We start from the raw sequence: 19,055 nt of genomic DNA on the forward strand, positions 1-19,055 counted from the left end.
GTAAGTGTTTAGATTAGTTTATTTTATATTTAAAATATTTTATAATCAGAAATCTATTAATTTTTTATTTTAATGTTAATCAAAACATACTGAAATATGAACATATTAAATTTATTTTTTTAATGAATAGCATATTCGTTAAAAATATATATATATATATATATATATATATATATATATATATATAAATATATATATCCGGTTGGGTTGTTTTGGTGTCCTTTGTGGGATTACAAATTATTAGAAGAAAATAAATTGTTGTTAAATACAAGGTAATATACAATATAGTTATTAAGTTGAAATTTATTTATCCCAGCTCATAAAATATATATCCGGTTGGGTTGTTTTGGTGTCCTCTGTGGGATTACAATATTAGAAGAAAGTAAATTGTTGTTAAATACAATATAGTTATTAAGTTGAAATTTATTTATCACAGCGCATAAAATATAACAAATTATGATATACATTCGTTTGCACACAGTTTCGCGTTCATATAAATTTATATGATTTGTCTTTTTTTTTTAATACACATATGATCTGTCTTTTGTTTAACAAAAAATTAATGCATTATCCATGCGATGCATGGAAGAAAAAAAATTAAATTTTTTTTTGGCAATTATTGTTGGTTAATTATTAAAAAAAAGAACCGTGTCAATATTTTGTGTTATTTTGGGAGTTACCACACTCACATAGAATTTTATAACTATCCACCATAAACAAAACTTTACAATTAAAAAACATCAATTATAATACATATCAAAAATAGTTATGTACTCTATAATTAATTATTTTCATATACAGCAATGTATACAGTAGCAAAAGTGATGAAATATAAATTGTCCTACCAAAAAAAAATCAAAAAATGAGAAAAAATTCTTGGACTCAATACTATCCAAAACAATTATTACCAATGCGCTCCATTAATAATAAGATATCTTCATATACAATTAAATAAAGTATGAAATCACAATCATTTATTAAACAATTAAATAAATAAATCATGATAATTTTAAAATTTATTATGTATACATATCTTCGTAATTTATTTTTTAAAATAAAAATCAAATTCTATTTTTTTATTTTCAAATTAGAATTGAGCTCATTTATATATACCACCAAATCTAATCACTGATTTCCGTGAGTTATAATTTATTGGAAATATGAAAGATGTGAGGAAGCAAAAGCATGCAATAAATAACCAAAACACTAATAGAGCCTAGAATTAGAGGGTGATTTTCTGGTAGTCTTGTCCGAAGAAGCTGAGTGATGGCGACTAGTGAAGATGAAGAGAAGCAGAACGTAGCAGATCTCAGCAAAACCCTAAAAGAAGGAGAAAGGATTCTCGCCCCGACCCGACGACCCGATGGGACCCTCCGAAAGCCTATTCGCATCAGAGCCGGCTATGTCCCTCAAGAAGAAGTCGCTATTTATCAACCCAAACCTGCCCTCGTTAGTACCCTTCTTTACTTTCATTCTTTCTTCTTTTCTTTTTCTTTCTATGCACCCCTTTTACTTCCTAACCCCTTTGACTTTATAAAGATTCAATCTTTCGATCACCCAATGAAATGGGTCTTTTTACAATGTGTTGGGTTGATTTAATTAACTTGGGAATGGAGAAATAATATAATGTTGCATAATGCATATTACTTCCCTTTGGGTTTTCTTTTTATACATTCATTTTTTTATTTTTTATTTTTTGGTTTTGGATGATGCAGTTGAGAAAGGAGTTGGCTTCACACGCTGGTCCTCCAGGTTATGACCCTGAATTGGATCCAAAACCAAAAACCAAAGCGGTTAAGAGGAATGAAAGAAAGAAGGAGAAGCGGCTTCAGGTTTGTTTCATTGTTTCTCTATGTTACTCCTTAAGCTTATAAAGTTAAAATAGCCTCCAAGCCTATCTTACTCAAAGAAGAGGTTGAAGTTAAATATGATTTAAGTTATTATAAAGTGTATATTATGTAGATTGCATTGCATTGTTGTGGGAATAAAGAAATGAGGTAGTTAGTTACCAGAGTTGCTTATATATTCGAGCTTGTATGGCATTTTATAGGCTTCTCTTGAAAAGGAAAAGAGCTCAGAACCAAGTGTAGCTGAAGATAGTCAAAGCCAAGAAGCAGAAATAGTCGAGAGTTCAGATCACACATCAGAATCTGTCCATTCATTAGCCTCTCAAATGAATGAACTGGCTGTTTCTGGAAATTCCTCCATTGTTACTCCTGATGCCGACTCTGTCGAAGGTTCAGAGCCAATTGGGTCAGGTCAAGATATAGAAAAAAGAATTCGAGCACTGAAAAAGAAGGTATGCCAACTATGTTTTCGGACTTTCTGCTTTAGTGGAGATTAGCCTGAAATCTTTTTTCCCAACACGCATCTAGTATTGCTTCTATAAACATCAATTATTTCTGAGCTAACAATAATAGTGTCTGCTGAAGTTACTTCTAGTAAATAAGAAAGGCCATTTGTTCTGCATGTTCGGATACCTTGAATGTTCTGTGTTCTTCATACAACTTTTTATACCCCTAATGCTGCTAAGATCTAATGTGTGCATACATTTTTATTCCTGAAATTGAATTGTGCTGATTAATAGTGGGTAATGGAGAGTAAGGCCAGTGAACTAAACAAAACTCTCTGGTGATATTTAAAATAATAAATTTAGAGATTAGCAATTTTGCTAGTGTGGGTCATGGACTTAATTTGCTCCTTTTAGTATAGGTTATCTTATGAACAATTCCATTGATCACTTTTGCGCTCTATGCCACGAAGGGGATTTGTCTCGTCCAAATGGGTGGGAACACCCCCGGGAATCAAAAGAAAAAATAAAAAATGAAAACTCTTACTTCCAAATGTATATTTCAGTCTAAGCATGTATTAACTCTAATCTCTCGTCAATTCAGCTTGATCTCATTGATTTACTTCTGATTAATCAACTTCTTGGCTTCATTAAAATATATGGCTATTAATCATTCATTGAGCCAACAAGGATCCCTTGTTCATTCTTTGTCTTTCTTCTGTTTCTTTATTTATGCTGGTTTACTTTTTAACATCACCATTTTCACAAGAACTTAACAAATGAGAGTTCAGGCTGGTATGAATACATGGATACCATAGCAAGTGGGGAACAACTGTGTCTATGTTTAGCAAGAAGTCCAAATAAAAATGTGTCGTCCAGATTCAATTTGTTAAGTGGCTCTAAACTTGGGCCAAAATCTGAGTTGTTTTCAAGGGAGTATTTGGTTGGAGAGGATTGCCCATATTTTCAAGGGTGTCTTTTTTAACCTTGTTTTTGTTATTGGAAAATATTGTGTTTAGGTGATAATCTAGATTATTTGGATGGATGACTATTATGACACACTACATGTTTTTAAATTTTAATTTTCTCCATATTGCTAAAGAACTATCAAGGGTTCAAATATTGCTTTTCACTTAACATTTGATTGTTGGGTGCAGATTCGACTTACAGAAGCCCTACAGCAGAAAACCGCAGGGCAAGATATGAAGCCAGAGCAGTTAGAGAAGCTAGCAAAACTGGAAGATTGGCGTAAGGAGCTAAAACTATTGGAGGATAAAAAGGCTGAAGCACCGGCAGCATGAATAAAGCTTTAGAATTAGCATGATAAGAATGTCTAGTTCTTGATGATGCTTTGTTGACAGGATATGGACTCAACCAGTAAATCTACCGAAAATTTTCTTTTCATAATCTCATTTTTGCATGCATTTCGTCGGAATATTTTAGTAAATATCCTATTGTACTGAAGAAAAAGTTGATAACTGAGCTTTATGATTACTTCAAAATTTTGAATACTTATGCCTTTCTGTAGGACTATTCATCAGAAAGTTTGTTTTACAGAGCTTATTATTCAAGGCCCTTGTACCGAAAATAAACAATAAAGGAAAGCGTAGATCAAACATGAGGTTCTAGTCTTACTGATGTGAAGACATCAGAAGAAGAATTATCAAGGCTATCTCTACTCGTTTACTAAAGGATTGACTGAAATTGCTGAGTGTCATCTCCAAAATTTGGCTAAAAAAGCAAGTGGGGAATCTCGAGTTCGCAGATAACATAATAACTTTCTTGATTGACTGAAAAATTGAGTTTCGAAAAAGATCATTGCAAGAGATGCTTATATTATACGCAAGTCTTCCAATTTAATAGAAATTAATTTATCAGCAGTCAACAAATATATAGACCAATTAAAACAGTAATCCAAATGATTTGAATCTTTTCATAAAGTTACAGACAATGGCTGAAAACCACTTCACTGTTAATCACTAGGCCTAGTTCACAAAAACCTCACATTCCTAAAAATCAACTCTTCCTAAAATACATTATCCCAAAAACGCCAATACTTTAGCAGAGTATGACTATTGAGTAGACCAAGGTAGCCTCCTCCTATGATATCTTGTATCTTTAACATCTTTAAACCGAGGTACTATGAGCATTCAACATCTGAATCATCAGGCCCATCAATGTAAAGTTCAAAATCATCAGGAGTCCATCTGCAGATCAGATGAAGTCGAAATGTAGCCATCTTGATTCCAAGCAAACGCTGTCAAGAAGAGCACTCACTAAGTCAGCATATCAGTCTCGCTATACTATACACATTAATAATGCAGATACCATCATTGTAGTGTCAACTACTAACACTTCGACCATATAGTAGTAGATTGCCACAGGCACGTAAGATATAAGTGTGGATGACATGTGTGCGTATTATTAACCCACGTTATCGATAATATTGGAAATTCAAAGCGAAAACAAAACCACAGGCAACACTTTCCAAAAAAGCACAAATCAATCAATCGCATTGTCATTCACTACAGAAAAATGATGACCGGAGAAGGAAAAAGTCTTCCTACTCCAATAGTGAATATGCAACCACACTTGGCATGGATGGTTTAGGCAATAATACAAAATAACTAACCAGTATACGAGCTGCCTCAGGTGACAAGGGCTTCCCCTCCTCACAAACAACAAAATCGGAAATGAGCTCCACAACACCTGCAAATTTTGGAAACATCAACTATGCATGTACACGGTTGGCAGGTGAATTCAAATCATAATCACAAAACAATGCACTAGTGCACCTTTTGTTAACCGAACAGGCATGCCTTGCTTCCGAAGAAAAGGTTCCATCTCATGTGTGAACTGCTCTAAAGGACCCTCTTTGAGATCCACCTGAGACAATCAGATCATGAAAGTGAGATTTATTACAGATTATAATACATGCAATATGCTTGAGAACGTAAAGGATATGACAAGCAAATGGTTTCTGTTGATCTGGAAGATAATTCAGTGCTCATAAATAAGTCACAACATTTCACCCATAAGAATGAAAATCTTGCAATTAGCAATCAAAAGTTTCTGTAGCTGTTTCGCCAAATTACCCTATGACTTTCGTTACCAGGTATTTGCATGATTAAGTTTATATGTTAAAAATAAACAAGACTCTGAACACCTTTTCAGTGGCAATGCTTCCTGTTCTTGCAAAGTCATATTCCTCAAATTCATTAAACAACCTGCAAATAATGGCATAAACAAAAATCAGGTTAGAGTCTAGAAAAGAAAATGAGGCATCTAGAATGACTGGGTCGTACAATGTTACATTAAAAATATTCTGAATACCAAATTGAATATCATCTTTAAGACAGTGAGATAATATTGACAAAGAACACAGGAACATGCTGCACGGACCAATAATGAATTTGCTCGTTACTATTCACACCTAAACTTCTAATCTTCATAGAATTAGTAGCTATTACAAAACATGAAACTAACAGTTTAGTCTTGAATCAACATTTTCTACAATCCTTCAATAGACACTCACATAATGTAATCTCAATTTCTAATGAGAAGAAGAAAAACCTTGATGAAAATATTATATATATATATATATATATATATGACTACATAGCTTCATATTTATGTTATGGCACAAGCAAGGAATCATATCCTATCACTTAACATAATTTTTAATCTTTTACACAGTTTTTTTTTTTTTTTGCCAATACAGGAATATTTAATATTCTTCATTAAATCACTAAGGTCTTAAGGAAAAGATATATTAAAAAGTTAATACTAACGGCATAATCTTTATACCCGGTAAAACTAAAAAAACATTATTTTTGCCAAGATTACCTTTCAACTTCTTCTTTAGGCAAATTGGTAAAACACATCCCAGCATCTCCACGCAATAGCTACAAGAAACATAACAAATGGAATACAATAAGAAAATTGATAAATAAATAAATAAATAAAAATTTGTTGGTTGATAGAAAGGGATAATTGCAACCTTCGAAACTTTATGAAGGCCTGGTCTGATTTCATCAGCAGCAGAACGACCTAGTGAGATCTGCATTACTTTGTTTGAGCCAAGAAAGAACCTGCTATTCGATTTGAGTTGTTCCCTAAACTCCTTGAATTTCTGATTCCTCATGTTCTCGAAAGAGAACACGTACACAGAACCGTACTTATCAGCTGCATCTTTTATTGCGTTCACTATCGCCTCTTTGTGATTCCTTCCCTTTTTCTTTGTCTTCGACAGAGTAACTGCGTTTTTTTGTTACGTCAACAAAACCATCATCTTCTTCACTTCAAAATTTTGATTACATGCACAAAAAAGAAAAAGAAAAGGAAATTACAGAGCAACGAAACACAAACCTTGTCTATTACGCTTTGACTTTGGCATTTTGATGCTCTTTCGCTTGCTCTGTCTCTGAACCCTTTTGGAATTGCAGCTTCTCTGTTTAATAGGGTTTTACATAACCGTTTATATAAGAGACTCGGGTCTGTCACGGCTATTCGGGTTGGACTCCGTTTTCAACAATGGGCTTTGCGTACCCATATCCGTCTTCAAATTGGGCTTTCTCATAAGTGGGTTTCGTATATTTTTCTTAATTAAAGTACAATATAGTTTTGCATAAATCGTAATAAGATGTAGTACATGTAGTAAATAATATATAATACATGAATGACAATAGTGATTTACCCAATCCTGTTTTTTATATTTCTTAGGAATAATTAGAAAAATACCAAATGTTTAATTTATTCAAATTGAGCATTATTATCACAAGTTAAGAAGAGTACAATTAGTTTACCAACACAAAAAAAGTACAATTAAGCCCACCAAAAAAAAGAAGAAGAGTACAATTAAAAAATCATATAACCATTTTACAAAAATATATATATTTAGATTCAAAATCATGACTATTCTACTAATTAATCATTCTGAAAACATAAACCTTTGGCTTATAATCGTTACCGCGGTTGAGTTGAGTTATAATTAAATTTCTTTGAGCTATTTACTAACACCAGTAATAGATGATTATACAATTTAAAATATTGAAAAAAAATTATGAAAATGAGGAAAATATTTAATTTATTCTATTTATTTATTATAAAAATTTATAAAGATAACAAATCACACGAAAAATATGTTAATAGCACATTGAATTAGTGATACCATAAATAGGTTACATTGGGTTGGATTAAAATTGTGTATAATATTTTAAGTCCAATATGACTTGTTAACTTATGGAGAATATTTTAAAAATAAAAATGTTTAGATTAGTCCATCAAGTCTATAATAATTTTAAGGGAAAGGTTCAAATATGTGTTTTTCCTTGGAATCATTTATATCCATGTGTTTTTTTTTATCATTTACGCCTCTATATTTTTTTATCATTTGCACGCGTATATTTTTTTTATCCTTCTTACAAAAAATAGTCCAATACCAAAGGTCAAAGCTATAGATTTACATGATGAATTTATCCCACATTTTTGTATCGAAAAGAGCCAAATGGCCAAGGCAAAATTTATAGATTTACAAAGAAAGGCAAAAACTATAGATTTACAAAGAAGTGCCAAATACAAAATGATAAAGGCATCAAATGTCATTTTAATGATTATAAGAATATTCTTATAATTGTTTTATAATTTAACCCAAACAAATATTTAATGTTTATGGATTCTTACTTCTTCTTCTTTTGGTAAACAGTTCTTACTAATTTTTTAACCCAACATTGAATTTTTCCTTTTTATTAGTTTTATATAATGTTTTAAAAAAAATGCAACAACAAATAGTGGCATATAGCATATGTCATCAACAAATTTATTTGTGAATTATAATCAATTAATTGATAATTTGGTAATTTTTTAAAATTTATTAATTGATTATTATTAATTTGCACAAAAAATTTACCCATTAATTGATTATAAGAATACACATTTAAACATAAACAGAATCAATTAATGACTTTATACAAATTTTCCATTAACAAAAAATTACCAGTATTAATATAATAATTAATAATTGTAATTATATATTAATTTATATTTTAAATTATTTGGTATATAAAGTAAGTGAGAGGGGAATATGAATGTTTATAAAAAGGATAATGAATTTTTTTTATTTTTTATAGATAAAAAATTTGCGCGATTCAATTGGCTTGTGCTTTTTTTTGTACATGAAAAACGCAAAAAAGAAAAAAAAAAAAAAAAAAAAAAAAAACAGTGCCGCATGAGGGTGACATTGACCATCTCAATGGTAGTTAGATTTTGAAAAATCTCAAACTCGAGTTTTTTTATCTAATAATTCTGAATGGTAAAACAATCTCTTTTTTTTGTAGAAGGTAAAACAACCTTAATAATTAAATAGGTGAGTTAAGAAAAAAAAAAAAACTGTGTATACTTATTTGATGAGTAATTTTCCAACTTATTTTCTCCTTAAGAAAAAGGGATTTATTAAGAATTATTATAAAATAATATTTGATGCCATAACCATTTTGTATTTGGCTCTTTTTTGCAAATCTGTAGTTTTGGGCCTTTGGCCTTAACCATTTGACTATTTTTAGGACAAAAATATGGAATAAATTCATCATGTAAATTTACAGCTTTCGCATTTGACTCTTTTTTATAAGAAGGGTAAACTAAATACATTGATTAAGTTCCTAACGCTCTCGGGGAGCGTTTGGTTGAGGAGAAATTTTATGAATGATAGGAAAATGTTATTGGTACGGAAATAGGAAGAAAATGAGTTTGGTAGGAAAATGTAAAAAAAAAATGTTTGGTTGGAAAAAAATTTACCGGAAAAATTAGGTAACATTTATAAAGTCTATGTTTGGCTGTAGATAAAATATAGATAGAAAAAAAAGTTGATATTACAAAAATAACCCTGTTTTAAAACATGTAAACTTAAGTTTGTATTTTTAAATACTGGCAGTCATACACCTCTAAATTGTTATTCAAGCATTGAACATTAAAGTGGAAATTTGATTGATTGTCCTGACTTCATATACCATACCAGTTCCTCCGATAAAACATGTAAACTTAAGTGTCTTATTGAACATTAATATTTGTTTTGTAGCAAACTCATATAACAAGGTGCTTAATATTTATGTTTTCTGATGCTATGCTCGTAAAGCCAAGATATAATATCACCAAGCACGTGAAATATAGTTTCATTAGGTTCACCCTCAAGTAGTGTGTGGAACGCATCCTTATTTATAGATGCAGAGTTTCTTGTCCTTGACTTTAGCTTTCTCGTACACAGTTGTGCAAGCTGATGGATATGTTATTATATCAGATTTTTGAAGGGTACGCTTGTCATCTTGGAATATCATTTATCTAGATAACCTGTAATACCACCTATCAATTGGGATTATTTGGCCTGCTATATTGATCAGAATCATATGCAAATGGGTTGGCTAGAACAATCATTTAGGTAGACAAATTTATGAAACCCTTCGACCAAACAAGGTGATCATACAATCCCACTTCTCCATTTTCTTATCTATCTCATCAAAATCCTCCAACCAAACACACCCTTAAAGACAAAATTGGATAGGAAAAAGCATAAGGGTATAAATGATAATAAAAAATAAAAATTTCAAAAAAAATCCTATAAGTTTCCTCTAGAATCACTTACCCACTCCCCAAAATTTTGAATCATTTACATCTTTACTTAAAGTTTCTTTATCACTTTTCCCCGAACTTAATTTTTCATCCAAAAATAAAGTTAATGGAGTTAATATTTTTGAAAAATACCTTTATTAACCTTAAAATAAAGCAGAAAAAAAAACGTAAAGGAACCCTTGATGTCCTGTGACTGCGATTTGTGTCGCCTTGTCATCATATGGTGCGTCGTAGCCTTTTCTTTATCACTTGTAGAGGAAGAGAGAGAATGCAAAGTAATGCGCTACACAGCTCCAAAATAAGAGGAGGATAAATTTTGTAAGCGTTGTTGTGTTGTATTTTGTAGATATGAGTGCGTATATCTTTTTGTTTGAAGCTTGTGGTTCTGTGATTTATGTCCTTTGTGTTTATATTTTTTATGACCCTCTTACCTTCTTTCCCTCCAAACTCCAACTCTCGCACAACATAACCCACCCTTTTATGGTGAACTGGATCTTTTTCGTGGTCAACGCTTGTTTTGGATTTTGGGTATTTTTGTCTGTGTGTTGAATCAATGGTTATTTCTAAGTTAGAATTTTTGAAGGTTACTTTTGATATATTTTATTTGTCAATTTTTTGTGATTTTTTCTTGGTGCCCTTTGATGGAGATGACAACTCAATTTGAAATTTTTTTATTGTAACATCCTCATCTCGAGCCGGTTCAATTAACATACATATGATACTTAACAGAAACAACAGAAGACTTAACTTACGAAAATACGAGCTAACTTTTTTTCTTCCGTTGTTTATGTTAAGTATCATATGTATGTTAATTGAATCGGCTCGAGATGGGGATGTTACATTTATCTTAGTCTGTTTTACTCATATGAATGGCATATTTATTTATCTTTCCTTTAGTTTTTTTTGTGTGGCTCCTTTTTATGGTTCTTTTGTTGCTCCTCTGGCATGTGATCAGAAGAGGATATTTCATATTGTTGGATATGTGGTTTGAGTAGAAAATAGTAAGGTGGGGATTGAACGGTTACACCTAAGAAGGGTTTGGATATTGTTTGGTTGTTTCAAGACTAAATTTTTGGTAGCTGGATGTTGGTTCCAACCATAATTACTAAATGGTTACACCTAAGAAGGGTTTGGATATTGTGGTGTTCGCGATGCAATTTAGATAGTGAAGTATAAAGTTGATAACTGTTAATTGAGAAATACATATTACTTTGTATGCAGGTTGTAAGCAATTTAATCAGTAATTCATTAATACATGTTCAACAATGATCATTCAAGAACATGATACAGGATCTTTAGAATTCATGATTTTCACATAAGAGCGTACCTTTCTCCATTAGTGCGGAAGAACTCTGATGAAGAACTTTGATGATGGAAGATTGTTTCTCAGAGTCTTTACCCTCTGCTTTCCTTGTATCGTCTATGACAGGGATCTGATACAACTTTTATGGGCAGACCATGAAGGAGAGAATTCTGAGAGATTATCATGCTCAGAGACTCACCACTTTTCACTTTATATAACTGAACCATGTCACCAGTTACAGAATTTCAATTAACTCCGTGTAACTTCCCATTAATGCGAAACGTCAAAACGTCAATTACCATTAATGCGAAACGTTACCATAATGCAAAACGTTAAAACGTTAATTATCATTAATGTGAAACGTTGCCATAATGCAAAACGTCAAAACGTCAATTACCATTAATGCGAAACGTCAATTACCATAAAGCCTCTTTTATTATTTAATTAAACCGATTGACACACGTTACACATGAGACACAAATAGTTTTACATTCTCCCACTTGGCTCATGTCATAAGGTGTCCCTTCATGATTTAATTAACATTAACTTTAATGCGCATTTACTAGGCTAAAGGTTCCATACATTGACGTCATCATAATTCATTATTAGAAATAAAATCAACATGAGTCATAGCGGTTGTATGCTATCAAGTCGGCATAGTCCCTTCCATGTACTACTATATTGACTCTTCTTCCTAACATGATACTTTAATAGGAAATGTACATTATGTCCAACAATAATGTCTTCATAACGGACCATAATTATTTTCAATATCATCACATATACTTGCATGCATTCATAAATTGAAAATAAGACAATATCAGAAACATATATTCATCAATGAGCTCAGAGTGTCAACACTTAATGCATAACTATAATTTTTCATCATTCACTAGCTGACATAATGCCCATTTTACGTAGTAAATGTCTTGGGCGATAGTCCCTTCGTCAAGGGATCAGCTAACATAAGATCGGTGCTAATATGCTCTATTGACACTCTATGTTTCTGAACATCCTTTTTAACGGCAAAGTACTTTAATTCCATATGTTCAGCACCTTTGGAATACTTGTCGTTTTTAGAAAAGAAGACTGCTGTGGAATTATCACAATAAATTTTCAGCGGCTTTTCAATATTGTCGACCAATCCAAGCCCTGAAATAAAGTTCCGTAGCCATTTAGCCTGAATCGCGGCTTCAAAGCATGCCACAAATTCAGCTTTCATAGTGGACGCAGCTATTACAGTCTGCTTTGCACTTTTCCATGATATAGCTCATTCAGCTAAAAATATAGGTAACCACATGTAGACTTTCTTGTGTCTACGCATCCTGCAAAATCCGAATCTGTGTATCCAATAACTTCAAGGTTGCTAGACCTTCTATAAGTAAGCATGTGACCTTTAGTTCCTTCCATTTCTTTTTGTTCCAATTCACTTTTAGGACATTGCATGAGACTAAAATTATCTCCTTTCTGAATTGGGACTGAAGATGATGAGCAGTTTTCCATTCTGAATCTCTCTAGAACTTTATTAATATATGCTTTCTGAGACAAACCTAACAGTCCTTGTGATCTATCACGGAATATTTCTATTCCTATCACATAACCTGCCTCACCCATATCTTTCATTTCAAAGTTACTAGAGAGAAACTTCTTAGTCTCAGTTAAAAGACCAAGATCGTTAGTTGCAAGCAAAATATCATCAACATACAGAACCAATAAGATGAACTTGCTCCCACTGATCTTCAGATATATACATCGATCAACGATGTTTTCTTTAAATCCAAAGGAAACAACGGTATCATTGAACTTAAGGTACCATTGCCGTGAAGCTTGTTTAAGTCCGTATATTGACTTCTTAAGTTTGCACACCATGTGCTCTTTACCCTTTTCTATGAACCCCATTGGTTGGTCCATGTACACATCTTCATCTAAATTTCCATTTAGAAAGGCAGTTTTCACATCCATCTGGTGAAAAAGTTTTTTTTTTTTTTATAGTCAATGCCATCTTTCTGAGTGAATCCCTTTGCAACTAGTCTGGCCTTGTAACGTTTCAAGTTACCATGAGAGTCACGTTTGGTCTTAAAGACCCATTTACAACCAACTCTCTTGCACCCTTCTGGTAACTCAACAAGATCCCAGACCTTATTCTGTTCCATAGATTTCAACTCATCTTTCATAGCATCTAACCATTTATCACCATTTTCTCCATTCATGGCTTGTGAAAACGTTACTGGATCATCCTGAATACCCATGTCAAAATCAGATTCTTGTAGATATACCACATAATCATTAGAAATAGCAAGTCTTCTTTCTCTTTGAGATCTTCTTAATGCTATTTGTTGTGGTTCTACTATAGGTTCACTCGGTTCATCAACTATATCTCTTCATGAGTAGTGGGATCATTAACTTGTCCTTCATTATTATTGATTGGTTCAATAGCATAAGGAACAATAACTTTACTAGAGCTACAAGGTAATGGAACTTGTACTCTCACTTCATGAATATCCACTTTACGTGGTGTTTCACTCCCACTAACTTCACCATTCTCAATGAACCTTGCATTTCCAGATTCAATAATCCTTGTGGTATGATAAGGACAGTAAAATCTATACCCTTTCGATTTTTCTGGATAACCAATGAAATAACCACTGATTGTCCTTGCATCCAGTTTCTTTTCTTGCGGATTGTAGTATCTAATCTCTGCCTGACAACCCCAAACATGCAGGTGTCTTATACTAGGTTTCCTTCCAGTCCAAAGTTCAAAAGGAGTCTTTGGAACTGACTTACTAGGAGCCCTATTCAATACGTACATGGCAGTTTTTAGAGCATAAGTCCACAATGAAACAGGTAAAGAAGAATTACTTAACATACTCCTAACCATATCCAGTAAGGTCCTATTACGCCTTTCTGATACACCATTCTGTTGCGGTGTACCGGGCATTGTGTATTGAGCACAAATACCACGCTTTTCCAGAAATTTAGCAAATGGGCCCGGATGTTGTCCACTTTCATCATACCTTCCATAATATTCACCACCCCTATCAGACCTGACAATCTTCACCTTTCTGTCTAATTGCCTTTCAACTTGATTAATATAAATCTCCAAAGCATTTGCAGCTTGAGACTTATCATGCAACAAATAGACATAACCATAATGTGAATAATCATCAATGAAAGTGATAAAATATTTTTCTTTATTGAAGGCATTAACATCAAACGGACCACATACATCAGTGTGTATAATTTCAAGAAGCTGAGTGCTCCTTGTGGCTCCTTTCTTTGTGTGTTTTGTTTGTTTTCCTTTAATACAATCCACACAAACATTTAAATCAGTAAAGTCTAAATCCGGAAGGATTTCATTATTTACCAATCTTTTCATCCTTTCTTTGGAAATATGTCCCAAACGTTTGTGCCACAAGTAAGCGGAACACTCATTAATTAAGGTACGTTTAGTACCAACATTATGATGCAGAGCCATAAGTGTTTCAGCATAAAGATTATCAAGACATAATTTAAATAATCCATCACATAAAGTACCATTACCAATCAAATGATTGTGCTTGTACAAACTGAAACTACCACTACCAAATTTAAAAGAGTATCCAGCAACATCAAGTTTGAAATTGAAACTCAATTCCTAGATATACTAGGGACATACAAAGTTTCACATAAGTCCAAATGATATCCACTGTCGAGAATTAAAAGATACGTCCCAACAGCTTCCACCGGAACTTTCACTCTATTGCCCATAAAGACAAACTTTTCATTTGGCCTTGTGGATTTTAGAAGAAGAGGCCTCATTCACTTTAAGGGGTCCTCCTCCTCCTCCTTTCTTCTCATGCATCTTACCTTTATACTTTTCAGCTTCTTGATGCTTTACATAATTGACAGAATGATTTTAATAACATGCTCAATGATTTTAATTTTGCCGCAATGCTTGTCATTTCAATAACATGCTCATGCATAGTACGCGAACCATCAAACTTCATGGTGGTCAGTGTACTCATAAGTGTCCCAACAAGAGACTTATCAGCGGTTTGGGAGCGCTCTTCCACAAGTTCATCATTTCGATGATACTTTCAGTTTGTGGAAGAGCTGACTTAATGCTTTGAGTCATACATGTCACATACTGACATACTTCACAGATTCAACTATACTAACTTCAATGCATAGATTCAACTATACTAACTTCAATGCATATTAATGTTCGCCTTTGGGGATCCATTAACATACAACATTAACTATAATGATGCTATATAAATTTCATATAATTTGGCAATGATGCATACCCCTATCATAATTATTTGTCATCTTTGGATGTCCAAATGTGAGGAAATATGTCAACAATACCAACATCCATGTTCATTTTATAAAACAAATAATCAACCTTTGGGTTGATCCCTAACTGTTCTATAATAATGAACTTCAATATACCACAACTTGAATAATTATATCATACTATTCACAGCATCACAGTCATGGTAATTGAAATAAAATTCATAATATTTGGAATTAAAATAACTCTTCAAGATTTGGCCACTTTGGTGACTAACAAATCTACCATAATTAATTTCAAAACTTTAATATTTCATAAACAATAATAGGATTACATTTTCACATTTAATTTTAATCCAACCACATCACATAATCATTTAAATCAATATGAAAACCGTAAGGGTATACCCAAAATTCAAGTGCAATTAACACTGAAAAAAAAAAAAAATGATTTCTGGCTTTTATGTATACCTCTTGAAAATAGCTATCAATATCCAATCGTAACACGAAAGTTCTTTATATATATAGCTATCAATCCATAAAATACAATGAATTGTAATAAGAAAACCGTGACAGTGACATAAAGGTTATCATGCTTTTACAATATCAATGAATTGGAAAAGCAATATCAATGAATGTGAAAACCGAGAATGGCAATTTCATATTATATTCATTATATAAATTGGACGATGCATTTCGTACAGTATCCATTCAGAATATATTGAATATGCATTCGTTTTTTTTTTGTCCTTTTGTGAAATACAAAGTCAATCCGAAATTGTTTTCTTCAGAACTCACGATCACGACATCATAAAATGCAGTATTTGAAATATGCATTTCAAATCAATATGCAAACCGTAATATGAACGCAAAATTCAAATGATGATCGCGAAAACCAAATAATTTATATCGATCGACTTTTATTTTATTTTCAATGATGATCGTCAATTTTCTAAAAAAAAAAAAAACCCTAACTTTTTATGAATCAAGAGATCATGCATAATTGTTTACGGAAAATCACAAACTCTTAAACCAGGCTCTGATACCACATGTAAGCAATTTAATCAGTAATTCATTAATACATGTTCAACAATGATCATTCAAGAACATGATACAGGATCTTTAGAATTCATGATTTTCACATAAGAGCGTACCTTTCTCCATTAGTGCGGAAGAACTCTGATGAAGAACTTTGATGATGGAAGATTGTTTCTCAGAGTCTTTACCCTCTGCTTTCCTTGTATCGTCTATGACAGGGATCTGATACAACTTTTATGGGCAGACCATGAAGGAGAGAATTCTGAGAGATTATCATGCTCAGAGACTCACCACTTTTCACTTTATATAACTGAACCATGTCACCAGTTACAGAATTTCAATTAACTCCGTGTAACTTCCCATTAATGCGAAACGTCAAAACGTCAATTACCATTAATGCGAAACGTTACCATAATGCAAAACGTTAAAACGTTAATTATCATTAATGTGAAACGTTGCCATAATGCAAAACGTCAAAACGTCAATTACCATTAATGCGAAACGTCAATTACCATAAAGCCTCTTTTATTATTTAATTAAACCGATTGACACACGTTACACATGAGACACAAATAGTTTTACACAGGTTGCAATGGATGACTATGACGTAGGTCTTCCATCATCGCCTCTTACGGATGAAGGGATTTTATCCATGGTATTGAACTCCCGTCATCCCCTATATCTAATTCATTTCTTACATGTTATTATATTTTGGGTTAAAACTACTTTTTCTTTGACGATACATAGTTTGATGGCATGGATGATGATGGAGTTCATTTTGGAGATATTGATGGAGCTGAATTTGGATATGAAGATGGTGCTGAGTTTGGAGATGGTGGAAAGGATTTGTGTGCAGATGTTGATAAGGCTGGCTTTGGAGATGATATATTTGATGATGAGGCATCGATTGAGGACAAAAAGAATGAAAATACAAATGAAAACATATTGACGAAGGAAAACATATTGATGCCCCTTTAGCACATGATGAAGGTTTATTGATTAGAAGCTTGTTGTTGTTGTCCATTTTTTTTTTGAGATTGTTGTCTATATTTTTTGGAAACACACTTTTTTGGCACGAGAATGGAGACAATGATTTTATTTTGCTCATCATGGAATGTCCAACAATTGTTTTTCATATTGGGATAGTTTAAGCTTATGTAGTAGTTTTGATAGGAGCAAGAGACATGCCATCTCTTGGTTAATTTGATGATGTATAACACACATTTTAAGTTTTTCATTGAAGTTTGTTGATGGAATGAAATTTTTCGAATACTGTGAGATGCAAAAGATCCTTATGCCTGGAATAATAGTAGATATATTATCTACTAGATAATAGTTAATGGAATGAAATTTTTGAGTGAAAATAAATTATGACACTTTTACATGTGTAGGTTGGAAATCTTTTAGACAAACACCCACAAAGTTAGTTTTTCTCTCTCTTCTTTTTGTTTTAAGTGTATTTTATATATTTTTTTAAAAAAATTAACACTGTTAAATTTAGTTTTGATGAAAAATTAAGTTTAGGGGTAAGTAATAAAGAAACTTTAAGTTATGGTGTAAATTCTTAAAATATTCGGGGAGGGGTGCAAGTGATTATGAGAAAACTTACATGTAATTTTTTAAGTTATTCTTTAAAAAAAAAGGCATAGTAGTGTAATTGATTTAAAGGCAAAACATAGAGGGGTATTTGAATATTTTCCTAATTTTAATTGTAAAAAATAAATAATGAGTTGATTAATAAATTATAATACAAATTAACTCTTACAACTATCAATTAATTTATTCAAAACATTTATCAATGATAATGAAAGATAAATTTATCTCGAGAAATCACATATTATTTAAAATAAGTCTTTTGTAGGTTTTAGGATTATACTTTTCAAAATAAGTTCGTGCTATAGTTGTTAAGTGTTTTTGTTCGCAATATTGTTTTATTTTACTGATTAGATTAGGTTGAATATAAAGTATGACAATCTCTAGGCCTTTGTACTCTATAAATTATCTAGTTTATTTAGATTTCGGGTGTGTATGACAACCATTATATTTCTTAGCTCTGTTTCTAAAAAGAAATAATTCTTTTATATTCCTGTGCCTTGAAACAATTTATAAGAAAAATGTGTTTGATAATATGTTACATTTTTTTTCGAGAATAAGAATTGCGTTCGATAATACAACAAATAATATAATAAGAAATCATTCTTATTAAGCATAATTTTTTTTTCTAATCATCATTTTCCTTTCATATGGTGTGGTGGTAGTAGCGGCGGTGACGGTGGTGGTGATGGAAGTGGTAGTGGTCGTGGTGATGGCATGATGGTGGTGACAGCAGTGGCTACGACGATGGTGGTGGTGGTTGGTGTCAGTGGTGGTAATGGTGGCGGTGGAGATGACATGATAGTGGTGGCGGTGGCATCATTGGTAGTGGTGGTTGGTGACGGTGGCGTCATCGTGGTGATAATGGTGACGATGGTGGTGTGGTGATGGTAGTGGTGGCAGTGGTGGCGTGGTGATGATAATGGTGGTGGTGGTGGT

General features: G+C 32.4%; 2 protein-coding genes across 3 annotated transcripts; one reads left to right on the plus strand and one right to left on the minus strand.

The window, feature by feature from the left end:
- Window positions 1-1,168: 1,168 nt before the first annotated feature.
- On the plus strand, window positions 1,169-3,805 carry LOC133284232 (partner of Y14 and mago). Of its 2 annotated transcripts, XM_061481228.1 has the most exons (5): window positions 1,169-1,449; window positions 1,716-1,832; window positions 2,051-2,086; window positions 2,129-2,299; window positions 3,448-3,805. In XM_061481228.1, exons 1-5 carry the CDS (start codon window positions 1,267-1,269, stop codon window positions 3,589-3,591), a joined length of 651 nt encoding a protein of 216 aa, XP_061337212.1. In that variant the 5' UTR covers window positions 1,169-1,266; the 3' UTR covers window positions 3,592-3,805. The 2 variants fall into 2 exon arrangements, with proteins under 2 accessions (XP_061337212.1, XP_061337211.1); XM_061481227.1 differs by having other exon boundaries at window positions 2,051-2,299.
- Window positions 3,806-4,135: 330 nt separating this feature from the next.
- LOC133284226 (uncharacterized) lies at window positions 4,136-6,731 on the minus strand. Its single transcript, XM_061481222.1, has 7 exons — window positions 6,659-6,731; window positions 6,291-6,547; window positions 6,137-6,195; window positions 5,457-5,517; window positions 5,086-5,176; window positions 4,923-4,999; window positions 4,136-4,547 (listed from the first exon to the last, which is right to left on the minus strand). Exons 1-7 carry the CDS (start codon window positions 6,684-6,686, stop codon window positions 4,431-4,433), a joined length of 690 nt encoding a protein of 229 aa, XP_061337206.1. The 5' UTR covers window positions 6,687-6,731; the 3' UTR covers window positions 4,136-4,430.
- Between the last annotated feature and the right edge of the window lie 12,324 nt (window positions 6,732-19,055).

Source organism: Gastrolobium bilobum, unplaced genomic scaffold, assembly GCF_033153095.1.
Source record: "Gastrolobium bilobum isolate Gb01-03AN ecotype WA unplaced genomic scaffold, APGP_CSIRO_Gbil_v1 utg19911, whole genome shotgun sequence".
Lineage (NCBI taxonomy): Eukaryota > Viridiplantae > Streptophyta > Magnoliopsida > Fabales > Fabaceae > Gastrolobium > Gastrolobium bilobum.

Excerpts from the sequence above, each read along its gene's own strand:
- LOC133284232 (XM_061481227.1), top strand. The coding sequence starts at position 1,267 with ATGGCGACTAGTGAAGATGAAGAGAAGCAGAACGTAGCAGATCTCAGC. Across the intron at positions 1,833-2,050 it reads AGAAGGAGAAGCGGCTTCAG|GCTTCTCTTGAAAAGGAAAA; the intron begins GTTTGTTTCATT and ends GGCATTTTATAG. Across the intron at positions 2,300-3,447 it reads TTCGAGCACTGAAAAAGAAG|ATTCGACTTACAGAAGCCCT; the intron begins GTATGCCAACTA and ends TGTTGGGTGCAG.
- LOC133284226 (XM_061481222.1), bottom strand. The coding sequence starts at position 6,686 with ATGCCAAAGTCAAAGCGTAATAGACAAG. Across the intron at positions 6,548-6,658 it reads GTCAAAGCGTAATAGACAAG|TTACTCTGTCGAAGACAAAG; the intron begins GTTTGTGTTTCG and ends AAAAAAACGCAG. Across the intron at positions 5,177-5,456 it reads GAAGCATTGCCACTGAAAAG|GTGGATCTCAAAGAGGGTCC; the intron begins GTGTTCAGAGTC and ends TGATTGTCTCAG.